General features: G+C 42.5%; 1 protein-coding gene across 1 annotated transcript; it reads right to left on the bottom strand.

The window, feature by feature from the left end:
• Positions 1-5,219: 5,219 nt before the first annotated feature.
• Positions 5,220-7,727, bottom strand: adra2db (adrenergic, alpha-2D-, receptor b). The gene has a single exon (XM_086134334.1). The coding sequence runs from the start codon at positions 7,384-7,386 to the stop codon at positions 6,115-6,117; it is 1,272 nt and encodes a 423-aa protein (XP_085990460.1). The 5' UTR covers positions 7,387-7,727; the 3' UTR covers positions 5,220-6,114.
• Positions 7,728-13,076: the final 5,349 nt, after the last annotated feature.

The raw sequence follows: 13,076 nt of genomic DNA on the forward strand, positions 1-13,076 counted from the left end.
CGGCTGACATTTGTCAAAAGGCAGACTACTCCCTGGACTTGTCTTCAAACAATCACAGGGCACATATATGGACTTATAGAAAGTTTGGAATAAATCTAATGTTGAAATATGCAATGGTACAAAGACGTTTTAGGGCCACACTGGAAAAACAAAAAACAAAGATTAAGCTGCCCTATTGAATTATCATTGCCCTGCCATTGGCTGGCAACCAGTTCAGGGTGTCCCCCGCCTACTGCCCGAAGACGGCTGGGACAGGCTCCAGCACCCCCCGCAACCCTTGTGAGAATAAAGCGGATCAGAAAAACGGATGGATGGATATTGAATTATCATTGCAATCAATATATTCCTGATCTTATGCGTTTTTCTGATCCATCAAGTGAAATAATTACTACCAATCAAGCCACACAATGAAGCCTTCCTTTTAACAAAAAGTTGGATTGGCTGGCAACTAGTTTACGGTGTACCCCGCCTCCTGCCCGAAGACAGCTGGGTAGGCTGCAGCCCGCCTGCGACCCTCTTGACGATAAACGGCTTGGATTGTAGCTGGAAGGCATGAGCATAACCTGTCATTTAGATTGGCTGTAAACTTAAGTGCTGTGTGACTTCACATGCCGTCGACATTTGGAATCACAACTGAATCGGTTGCGTACAACGGGCAACTAATACATACTAGTTACACAACTGAATGAAGCGAATCCTCCTATGTCAACTTTAAAATACATTCATAGATGAACGATTCACAAAAGAGGCTGCTAGTCTCAGTCGATTGTGTTTAGGTTTGCATGGGAATTTTGCTTGGCTCTTACTTGATGAAAAACTAGAATTTTTTTCCTCATTCTATGAACAGTTTATGTCCAAAACATTACTTTTTTCCTCATAATTTGACCGCTTTGTTTTGTTTGTCCATGTGGCCCTATTACTCCTCTGCAACGCAGATGATGCATGTTATGTGTGACATGACTGTTAACACCAGATTGAAAGTGAGAAAAACACCAGCGCTAATTAAAAAAAAAACACTGCGCTCCATTGTTGTTGCTTCATTCTGTAACAACCTGTAGATGGGAAAGATAATTGCGTTGGTAAACAAATTCCAACGAGGGACTTACATGTCTCTGAAGTCATCAGAATAAAAATTACATGTCAGTATTTGCGTACATATTTTCACTCACGGGGGAGAAACAAAATGGCTGTCATTGAAGGGTATGACCTCACTCTCTAGAGAAATTAAATCCATTTTACATGTGTATAACGTAGTTAAATGAATTTGTCAATGAATGTGACTCATAGGAAGTAATTTGAAAAAGAAAATAGAAGAAGAGGGTTCATTTTACAAGAGCCATCATCTTAATCACCAGCTTGCTTTAATACTTTGAGTCATCAATTTGAATTCCCCCAACTGTGCTACAGTACGGGAGCTTTTTCTCTTTTTAAATGCCTCACCTTTTTTAAGTTGAACTTGTGTGAGACATCCATAAAATGTGCTTCATCAGATCAATGTTTTCTCCTTGTCCTCACAGCAGGCATTCACCTCCATTGGATTCACAACGCCCACACTAGCATTGACTTGACTACAGATTTTTAAAACTTTTTTTTTTTTAAGAGAGGGTTTTTGACGTGACGCCTCTCCAATGTGGTGATTATCTTTGGCGTGGTGCCACTAGCAGTCGGAGACATTCTTAAGAGGTTATACATAGTAGTACGAGTACTGGCCGGTCAGCATTTCCGCTCCACGCCTTTCCCCGACAACACCCCCTCACCTCCTTCAGGATGACACTTGCCTCCTGCCGTATTATAAGGGCAATAACATTATTCATGTGTTATCCTTTGTCGGTTAAGATCTGTTCCAGGCGTGCATCATTACACGGGCATGATGTCTCATGTGTTGTTTGTTTACTCATGATTCAGATGACTGAGCCATGATAACGGCTCAGGCCAGCGCTTGACTCAGTCTTAGATATTCTTATTGAATCACACTCATTTGCAACTCGATGGAAAGCAAAAGTTGTTTTGTTTTACTTTTGGGGTTTTTTTTGCCAAAAGAAATACAGCTAGAAACTTCTACTGCTGATGATTAATGCTGATGAATAATGATGTGATTATCATTATTTTTTTATTGGAGTTCCCACCATTTCTTTCGGGAATCTTTTACAACACAAGCACTACATCACAATGCAGCCATTCAAAACATCAATCAAGCTCAATAACTGTCAGCATGGTATTAATTTAACAATGTTCCGATGAGAGACTGGAATCTGTTTCCAATAGTGGCAAGCAGTTAAAGCAAGTGAAGGCTTTCTCTCATGAAGGAGTGTCTGGACATAACTCAGGATTCCCTCTTACTCTTAGTACTCAAATTAGTACCCAATACTCAAAGGTTCTCGCACAAACTAGTCAAATGCTCTCATACGCACATAATTCAGGATTATTTTTCGATCCCGTTACTCAAACGCTCTCTCACGCATTAGCCAAATGCTCTCCTCACACATACTAGTCAGATGTTTTCACACACACTTGTCAAGCGCTCTCACCCGCATTAATCAAAGTCAAATGCTCTCACATGCATTGGGCTCAAGTTCTCACACACATTATTGAAAATGTTCCTTTGAGCTTTCGTCCCCAAAGCGTATTTATTTTCAACTTGGAACAGAAAACCATTTCCAATCCAGGAGCCGTCTTCCTCCTCGCTTCGGCTGAATACCACACTGGGGGAAAACGAAATAAGTTTTAAAAAGAATACCACGGCCACCTCATGCCACCTGCCTATCACACGGCTTGCTATTAGCCGATCAAATTGTCAGACGCTACAGACGAAAAAGAACTCTGAAATTAAAATATTACCGTATTTTCCGCACTATTGGGTGCACCAAAATGTCTTCCATTTTCTTAAAAGCTCACCGAGCGCCTTAAAATCCGGTGCGTCTTTTGTATGGTCATTACGGTAATACGTCGACTCCAAGATGGCTCCTTCCTGGAGACAATGTTATAACTTGCTGTTGGTTCAGTGAACTGTGTTACTGCTTTATTAAATAAGTATGTGTTGCAGGTCCGAAAAAAGGAGAGCTGTGGTGTTAATTTTTTAAAACAGTCTCAAGAAATACAGGTACGTCTTTGTCTATCGCCGTGCATTCTTCCGTTCGACTCGAGAGGCGTTCAAGACCGCCACCGAAAAATGTAAACTAAGGATTACTTCAATGAAACTACAAAAATTGAAAATAATACATCAAAACTGAAAAGCAAGCGAGGATATAACAAAATTAATTTTATCCCCCCCCCCCCTACAGAATTTATATTGTGATTTCATCATTTGTGAATACACAATAAAGGACTAAATAACTACGACTGTAACAATTCTGTAACAACCTGTAGATGTTGTTACAGATGTATGTTCGGTTAACTGAACTCAAAGGGTGCTCGGTTTACAATGTCGTGACTTTTCTGACATTTCTGACGCCAAAAGAATACCTGGTCACGCGGCACAAGAAGGTATGCTCGATTACTACCTCACTTGCTGTTCTTCATTTTATTGTTTTATATTGGTGGTCTAGAAATGTTTTTAATCCAAATATTTACTGTAATTATGACATTTTGTGGTTCTGAACAGCGCCCAATGAGTTGTGGCGCAGTGTAGGAATACTTTGTCATGCGGCAGAAGAAGGCACGCTCAATTCCAGCCATCCCGACTGCTCTTTATTATATTGTTTTATATTGCTGGCCTAGATGTGTTTTTATTACAAATATTGACTGTAATTATGACATTTTGTGTTTGGGAATGGCACACGGTGATCTCATTCCCACTTGCACACAAATTTGGGTTATGTCTCTGCTGGAGGAATGACACTCCGTCATAGACGAAGGACCGCCGCAGTATGGGCTACTCTAAATTGCCCAGAGGTGAAAATGTTCCCTGTAATGGGCTGGTGACTCGTCCAAGGCATATCCCACCCCTCACCCAAAGCTACCTGGGATAGGCTTAAGCTCACAAATGACCCCAATGAGCACAAGCAGTACAGAAAATTGAGGATAGGCGGACACTTCTACCCTGCTGGTAAGGAATAGACAAAAATCTGCAGATTTTTTTTTACAGCATAGTCAATTCAACATTCGCTAGACAGCCTAACCTAGATCTAATCTTACATAAGCCTGTTTGTGTTTGACAGAATGAATGTCCACGTGGTTTGAATGTTTGCACACATAATATGGAAGTATTCACTTGATGTGTGCAGACTTATCCAGTCATGTTTGCACATCCAAGCCTCGGGTCAGTCATTGTTCCAGAATGAAGTCGTGCAATGAAATCTCAGGACCAGCAAATTGAGAGTAATACATACCCAAGGGCCACAACATTAGACACATCTCCAAAAAACAAACAAACAAAAAAAAATGTAAATACCAGAGCTGTATAAAAAAAATATATATATACATATTCCTTTTATTACTCTCGCATAGTCCAAAATATTAGGAACATCTTATTTTTACACAACAGTGGTGCCTTGAGATACGAGTGACCTTTCGAGGTATGAACCTACTTTCAACTTTTCAAGAAACGAGCCATCATTGGCCTGATTTTTTTTTTGGTGGGGGGGGGGGGGGGGGAGACTTGCGAGCGCAAACCTGAGACACAAACTCACAATAAGCAGCAGTTGGGCAAGTAATGAACAAATTTTCTTTAAAAAAAAAAAAAGAGACCTTTCAAGTTGGTTGCCACTCTTAGTTGAAATTTACTGTCAACCCAAACATAAAACAAGAAAACTTTGCGTTGTGCGATTGAATGAATCAGACATGTACAGAAGCGTTATCAAGAGCTTGCTGATGAGCTGATCAGGTGTGTTGGATGAAGGCGACGTCTTCAACAGGCTGCATAGGGGCTCTTGAGGATGGCGCTTGGGAACCCGAGGACCTAAAGGAAGGCCCTGCTAACGTACTGCTAGCCATTGACCTGCTAATGATTAGTATCTATACATTCACAGTTTTAGAACCCTTTCAGCAATTGATATTTGAAATATCATACTCATATACATAGATATTATTGATCTATCTGAAGACCAATATCGTTGTAGCTGTCACAGCAGAAGAGAATAGTGACAATATCTGTGTTGTTCGTTTGTCTGCATGGCTGTTTTACACTGCCCCCGCCCCACCTCCCGATGGCCAAGGCAGGCATACAAGAAGGAGCTGTACAGTAAATTGAAACCTTAAATCATGATACACATATTGTTCAATAAATTTACACTCTATTTATTTATGTTATTAAGCCATGTGTATAAAGTACAACATAATACTTAAAACAGACACACACACTACAAATTGTGGGGGGGGGCTGAGTAAATTAACGGCATTTCCATTCATTTCACCTGGGGAAAGAGGATTTCATACAGGTATATGAGTGATGAGTTTTGAGCACCGTTGCAGAATGAATTAAATTAAACTTTTATCTCAAGGAATTGCTGCGCTTTACAAACAATAATAAACATTAAAGTCAGCATTATTATCTTCCCAAGATAACAAATGTAGGACCAACTTTTGTAATGTGCAGTTTCTCCTAATATCATGTGCCACCATTGACTTCATTGTTACAATTGGAGCCCTGTAGGTCATGTTTCAAATTAAATCAGGCATTAATTTAGATTCAGTAATATCTTCATCATCGTCATCATTATCATAATTATTTTGTTTTATTGTTTTGGTGAATTGTGTAGCATATTTGAAGGGCCCCAAATATGCTGTGCCTTTTTCTTGGTTTAATTTGCATGTCACCCTCTCAGAGCAGCTACTCACTTGTTTTTGTTCTTGCTATTAAAACCCGAATCTGATGATTTTCTTAAATGTTTGCAGACAGTCACCAACGGAAGCATTTCTGAGATACATTTTTAATACTGATCATGCACATTCCAGAGGGTTATTCATATATTTTGTACTTTGCTCAACATTTTAGTAAACATTGTGATCTGCATGTGTACAGCGCAACACCCATTGTTCCAGGAGTCACTTCAGAACTGTGCACAGGGGAAATAATCAGCTCCAGGCTGAGTTCTGTTAATCTGCCCAAATTCCTTGCTCGCTCTCGCAAAAGAAAGCTGGGAAAGCAGCTTTGCCACCCAGAAAGCCTTCCTGTGTTTATGTGCGCCTAGGAGTCGGCCAAATGATTTTTTTGAAGGCTTTCCTGAAATCCCTATTGAAAATTGTGTAAATGATGGGGTTGACAGAGCTGTTGCAGTAGCCAATCCAAAAGAAAAGGTTGAAAAGTGTGCCAGGGATGTAGCAGCTGTCCCTGCAGATAGCGTGCAGGCTGTAGGTGAAAAAGAAGGGGAACCAGCAGAGCACAAAAACCCCCATCACCACGGCCAACACGAAAGTGAAGCGCTTCTCACGCATCTGGGCCACTTTGGTCTTGTTTACAGCGGCAGCGTGTTGGCGCCCGACCGGTACGTTTTTTTGCTCCGGGTAGAGCTGTGACGTACGGGACGAAGCCCAGGAAATACGACAGTTCTGTGACGAACAGCAGTCCGAGCCCTTCGTTTTCCCCCTTCTGCTAAAGTGGTGATTGCGTGGTTTGGTATCCGAGGGACAGCAGCTCTCCTCCAGGTCGATGTCGTCAAGCTCACCTTGTCTCCGCGGATGGCTGCCCGAACTTTGGCTGCTGGGACTCTCCATCTCGAAGCGGTCGTTGCGGACGAAGCAGGTTTCTGACTGGGAGGGCTGCCTCTCCAGTCCGTTTTTGGCCACGAACACCGTGGAGGAGCGCTGCTTTGCCACTTTGTAGATCTTACAGTAGACCAAGATCATGATGAGACCCGGCGCAAAGAAGGACACCACGCAGGAGGAGAGGATATACCACGTCTCGTCGTTGATCAGACACTCCCGCTCGTCGTGCTTGGTCATGAGGAGAGGGGGGAAGGAGATGACCGCCGAGATCACCCACACCATCGCGATCATGGATTTAATGCGCTTCGGAGTCCTCTTCAGGTTGTAGCTCACCGCCTTGGTGACGGACCAGTAGCGATCCAAACTAATGGCGCACAGGTGCACGATAGAGGAGGTGCAGAACAGCACGTCCAGCGCCAGATAAAATGCGCACCAAGTGCTTCCGAAGTACCAGTAGCCCATCACCTCGTTTACCAGCGAGAAGGGGATGACCAGGGTGGCCACCAGGATGTCCGCCGAGGCCAAAGAAACCAGGAAGAGGTTTTGAGGGGCGCGGAGAGCCCTGCTCGTCAGCACCGCCACGATCACCAACACGTTCCCTACGATCGTCACGGAGATGATCGCGGCCACCACCACGATGATGAGCGCAGCGGCCGGCGCGGCGTGGGGCCACTCGAGCGGCGCGTCCGTGCCGTTAATATCACTGGAGACATTTTCGAACACGTTCACCTCACTTGGATCCATCGCGGCTCAAAGCTGCCCCGGTGCGTCATGTTTGTGCGTGCGCCTTCCGCTTGTCCTCCCGCACAGCCGAGACGTCGAGTCGAAGCGCGCGTAATGGTAACGTCCTCCGAAAGAATCACTGCTGCCGGAGCGTAACGCTAAGCCACCGCTACAAGACCCCGCAAAAGTCCCGATGCGACAAAGTAGTTCCGAATGCATCGTCAATGGGAGGCAAAGCGTGTCACATGCGGCTAAGGATCCGTGCGTAACGTGAGGTGCCGAGCGTCTCTTCGGGGACGCACGCCGCTAGTGGTCGCATGCCCATACAGGAGGGAGGTGACATCACTCCGAGGACCAGCCCGTTTTCTAAACTTCAAAAGAGGAGAGGGAGCGAGACAGAGAGAAAGCGATTCGGGCGAGAGAAAAATAGAGAGAGGCTGTTTGGACAGCTGCTTTTGAGATTCCTTCTAAACAGGAAGCATTTTTCCTTCAAGGATACCCTTAGGCTCGTTGTGTTTGATTTCATACGTTCTCTTTTCCCCCTGACTGATATGCAGCGTGTAGTGGAGTCCAAAGTTATGAAATCATCTTTATTTTTAATGCCCTTGCTGCTAAAAGGCGGGTGACATTTCCCAAAGGAGACAAACAGGTTTGTGTGTCCCTAATCGCACCACTAATACAATCCGTTTTCAGTCACTAAACCAGCATTTTATAACCTTTAGCAATCTATCCATCCTTTTTTTTAAATCCATGTATCCTCACAGGGGTGCGGGCTGCTGGAGCAGTAGGCTAGTAGGTGGGGTACACCCTGCACTCGTTGCCGGCCAATCGCAGGGCACACAGAGATGGACGACCATCCATGCTCACAACCTCACCTAGGTACAATCTCGTGCGTTCCATCAACCTACCATGCATATTTTTGGAATATAGGAGGAAACCGGAGTACCCGGAGAAAACCCACTCAGACGCAGGGAGAACATGCAAACTCTACACAGGAATTCCGGAGCTGGGATCGAAACCTGCACCTCTGACGTGCTAACAAGTCTATTACCTGCCGTCACCTTCAGCAATCCGAGGTACGTACTGTATTTTACATCAGAAAAATCTCATTGCACGCAACCAAACAAAACTGTCATTAAAGGGTCTACTGAAATGATACTCTCTGAATCCACTGACACATTTACTTACTCAGCATGAAGTCTGGGCCTTTTTTGTTAAAGTTGGTTACGTTTTAAAGGAGAGTTTGTCATCTAAAAACAAAAGTCGCATTCTGTTGTATTTGTTAAAACAGTAGTACATGAAGGCAATAAAACAATAGGTGAAAAAAAATTTCTCGCAAGCACTGTCAAAGCAGCCTTCCGCTCACCTGCTACTATGGGCCTCAGGAGCTTTGTTGAAGATATGGCTGAATATCAACCTCCGAAAAAAAAAATATAATGAAATAAAAAAGACCATTCTTTGTTTGCAAACAACTGGGCATAAGACTAGCAAACGAAAGCTTGGCAAATGGTTCAGTAATTGCTGAGAATTGTAATGAGTATTGAAAAGAAAGAAAGAAAGAATATATATATATATATATATATATACTGTATATATATACACACACACACACACAAACACACACACTCTTCAGGAGCGTATTTCCATTCCTTTCAATAAAATACTAAGGGGGGTAATGAATACTGAATGTAATACAGTACTGTAAAACAAAACAAAAAAAGTGCTATAGTAAATATTTACGATAAATATAAATGTTGACTATTTAAGACATGGAAAAGTGCCAAACTAATTTGGAGAGCAAGAAAAACAAGAAGTGCAAGGACAAACAAAATAACTTTTATGTATAAGAATAACTCCAAGTGTACGAAAAAGCTTAAATGCCGCCCGGTATGTGACCCCCTTGGCACTGGATAACCACAATGTGAGTTAGATGTCTTGAACTGAATTGTATGAGCCTGTAGCTGCAGTTTGAAAAATGTATAACATCATTATTCTCGTTCAAGTTCAAGATCATTTAATTCAACATCACTTCCAGTTAAGTACATAGCAAATACCATTCCATAGCAAATATTAATGGCTGCCAATGCCTTCAAATTCTAGATTCCTGAAAATGAATCAATGCAGCTCTTGTACGGGTGATGTAAAAGTTTTCAACTGAGCTCTAAGTGCTTCAAATATTGTTTTTGCATATCAGTTTGGATATTTTGTTTGTACAGTATTTCAATTGTTGTTTTGTTTTTTCCTGGATTTGGGAGGCAGGAATCTATGACACAAGATTGCAGGACACCAAGAGACATTCTTTCTCTTTCACACACAGCTGCGGATGAACAAAAAGCGGTGGCGATTGTCTTCAGGGTGACTGTCACCATGTATCAGGACTGTGAAGACATCTGCTTGAGGACATACCTATTACATGGGAAGACGGCGACCTCAGCAAACACCCAACACATGCGCTCTGCATAACGGATGACTGCCCAACCCACGGGGTGTCTGGCAAATAAGATGCAATTGTAATTATTGCAAACGAGCAAGCCATGTCATGCAAACCATGATAGATGATGTAATTATGTATATGTCCTCTATTTAACTGTGTTGTCCTCTTGAAAATTGTATTTAAACACTTTCATGGGTTTGTTCCAAGACACAGAGCAGATGGGACAGCATTTTTGTTCCCAGGGTTTAATTAAAGAAATATATGACGGAGATGTATTCCCATCTGCCTTTGTACCTGAATGGACTTTTTATTCTCTGTCACGCGCACTTCCAACATTTCACAGTGTTGATTGCAGGCGGTGACCCAATGAAGTCAAAAGAAACACAAGGGCCATCTTGTGTGTAAAGGTTCATGGGTTCTACAGAGAACAAAATGCAGACGAGTTCAAAACAACAACAAAAGTCTCGGAAAAAAAACTCTAATTCAAAACGTTGACAGTTAAGTCTGCATGATTGTCTAACAGTAATATATTTGAAGCTGTAAGGGGTCAGTATGTTGACTCTCTCCCACATGATGCTGTATGTTACTAAAATAAGATGATATACATGGATGCTCTGCACATGAATAATTCCTACACAAGGTAAAAATACTACAGTACAGTGAAGTCCCATTTATCACGGCAGATAGACTCACTCTATATTTAGGACACAATTATATTAAATATAGCTGACTATATATAAAAAATAAATACAGTGATCCCTCGCTACTTCGCGGTTCGTTTATCGCGGGTTCAGTGCATCGCGGATTTTTTCAAACATATTTTTAAAAAAATACTTTTTTTTTTTTACATATACATGGAGTACAGTACTGTATATGTTGCTCTATGTGACTCGCTGTTGTTTTGCAGCTTCTCGCGGACCGTTTGCGGACTTTAAAACAAAACAACACATTTTTTTAACCTGTTTATGTTAATTGGACGCTACTTCACGGATTTTCATTTATCGCGGGTGGTTTTGGTCCCCATTAACCGCGATAAACGAGGGATTACTGTAATTGTATAAAGAAGACATAAAATTAACATTTGAAAAATTATGATCAATAATGAAACAATTGAACTCTCTTGAAACTTCAGCACTTTTTTCTTCATATGGTACACCAATAACCAACTTCCTTGTCCCCGGGATGCAGTTTCCTGTTATGACGCAGTCATCATGCCTCATCAGTGGTGTGCTCAAGCACCGCCACGCTAGCGTCCTCGCTGCCCTGCCCATGAAGAAATTACATGAAGCAAAATGCAATCCAGCGGAAACCTGGTTTGCCTGATTAATCTGTTGCCAAGAGTCAGACTAAAACGGAATCGTGTGAAAAATGAAGCAACATTAACAAAATTGCACATTTTATAGAGAATAACGATACCCTAACGTGCAACAAACACTGACTAATGAAATGGAGGGCAATACGGTGGTTGACTGGTTAGCGCGTTGGCCTCACAGTACAGAGGTGCAGGGTTCGATTCTGCCTCCGCCTTTCCTGTATGGAGCTTGCATGTTCTCCTCGTGCCTGCGTGGGTTTTTTTCTGGGTACTCTGCTTTCCTCCCACTCTAAAAACATGCATGGCAGGTTAACGGAACACTCTAAATTGTTCCTTGGTGTGACTGTGAGTGTGAATGGTCGTTTGTGTGCCCTGTGATTGTCAACCGGTGCAGAGTGTCCCCCTGCCAACTGCCCGGTGACACCTGGGCTCCACCACACCCGTGACCCTCGTGAGTATTAGCGGATTAGAAAATGGATGGATGGATCACGAAATGGATAAATGAACATCTTGGCTTGTAAACGACTGACCCATTCAGGGAAGCTAATTTTATACTTAGTCGTGGCACTCACCTGTTCCCAGTCAGTCTGTTCACCTGTGGATAGTTTCAAATAGTTGTTTGATGAGCATTCCTCAACTTTCTCACTCTGTTTAGCCACTTGTCCCAGCTTCTTTGGAACGTGTTGCAGGGGCGGTTCTGGATCAATTTCACTGAGGGGGCCGGGCTGGGGCCAGGGGTTTTGATGGGGGGGCACATTCAACCCAGGGCTAAAAAGACAGATTCGAAATCTTATTTGACTTTTTATTTCTTCAGACTTTGAAATTGTAGTCATAACATTACAGTGATGAGGAAAAAAACAGTATTAGGAGGGCTAAAATGTCTGCAAGCGTAACAATACGTCTGTTGAGAATATTCAAGCCAGGGGATGATATGGTACCAGCCTGCCGGGGACAACAATTGCAAATACACTGAAGCTAGATGTTTTACATGCATATAATTATCAAAATTTTAAAAGGCAATGTCTTATATATTGATCCTGTTAAATAAAAAATAAAATAAAAAGGGAGACTAAAAAAGTTACACACACACACACACACGCACACACACACACACGCACACACGCACACACACACACACACACACACACACACACACACACACACACACGCAAATAGCACTCGTGTCGTGGTAATTTCCTTCTCTGCGGACTGCTTCTCATTTTCCCGCTCATTTTTAAATGGCGCAGCGCACTAAAGGGTCCGTCTAGAATGTTAAATCACTCACTTGGGTTCCACCTTTCGCGTCGGCGACTCGGCACGACTGCGTAATCTGCGCTCGGAGGGGGGGCCACAGGGGGGGGGCCAGAATCGGTGCTACAGGGGCACTGGCCCCCGTTGCCCCCCCCCCCCCAGAACCGCCACTGACGTGTTGCAGCCATAAAAAGTTCATGAGGATTTGCTAAAAACAATCAAGTTGATCCCTTTGGACATTAAATATCTCATCTTTGTAGTGTGTTGGATGAAATCTAGGTTGAACATGATTTGCAAATAATTGTGTTCTGTTGCTGTTTATGTCTAACCCAACTTCATTGGAATTGGGTTTGTAATAAAACATCATTCCGGCATGGGAATTTTAAACTGGGCATTGCGTAATATTTGAATTTACTGCTTGCATTTCCATTTTAAGAATAAATACACCAGCTGAAAAAAGTTCTTGATTTTCAGTTGCGATTGGTTAAAATATAGTAAACTGATGTAATATTCCCCTCTTTTCTTTAAAATAATCAAATGACATGTTCATTTAATACATTTTAATCATATCTAACCGATTTAATGAGTTAACTCCAAAGGATTTTTTTTTCAGTGAGTTAAGAGTTTTAATATATATGAATTATATTGAGGGTGATCCCCCCCCCCCCCCCCCCCCCAATTTTTTGGCACCCTCTGAAGCCCTCTGTGCCCTTA

Source organism: Hippocampus guttulatus, chromosome 2 (assembly GCF_054856545.1).
Source record: "Hippocampus guttulatus isolate MCC_2025c chromosome 2, RoL_Hgut_1.0, whole genome shotgun sequence".
Classification (NCBI taxonomy): Eukaryota; Metazoa; Chordata; class Actinopteri; order Syngnathiformes; family Syngnathidae; genus Hippocampus; species Hippocampus guttulatus.

Coding starts and splice junctions, on each gene's coding strand:
- adra2db (XM_086134334.1), bottom strand. CDS start 7,386: ATGGATCCAAGTGAGGTGAACGTGTTCGAAAATGTCTCCAGTGATATT.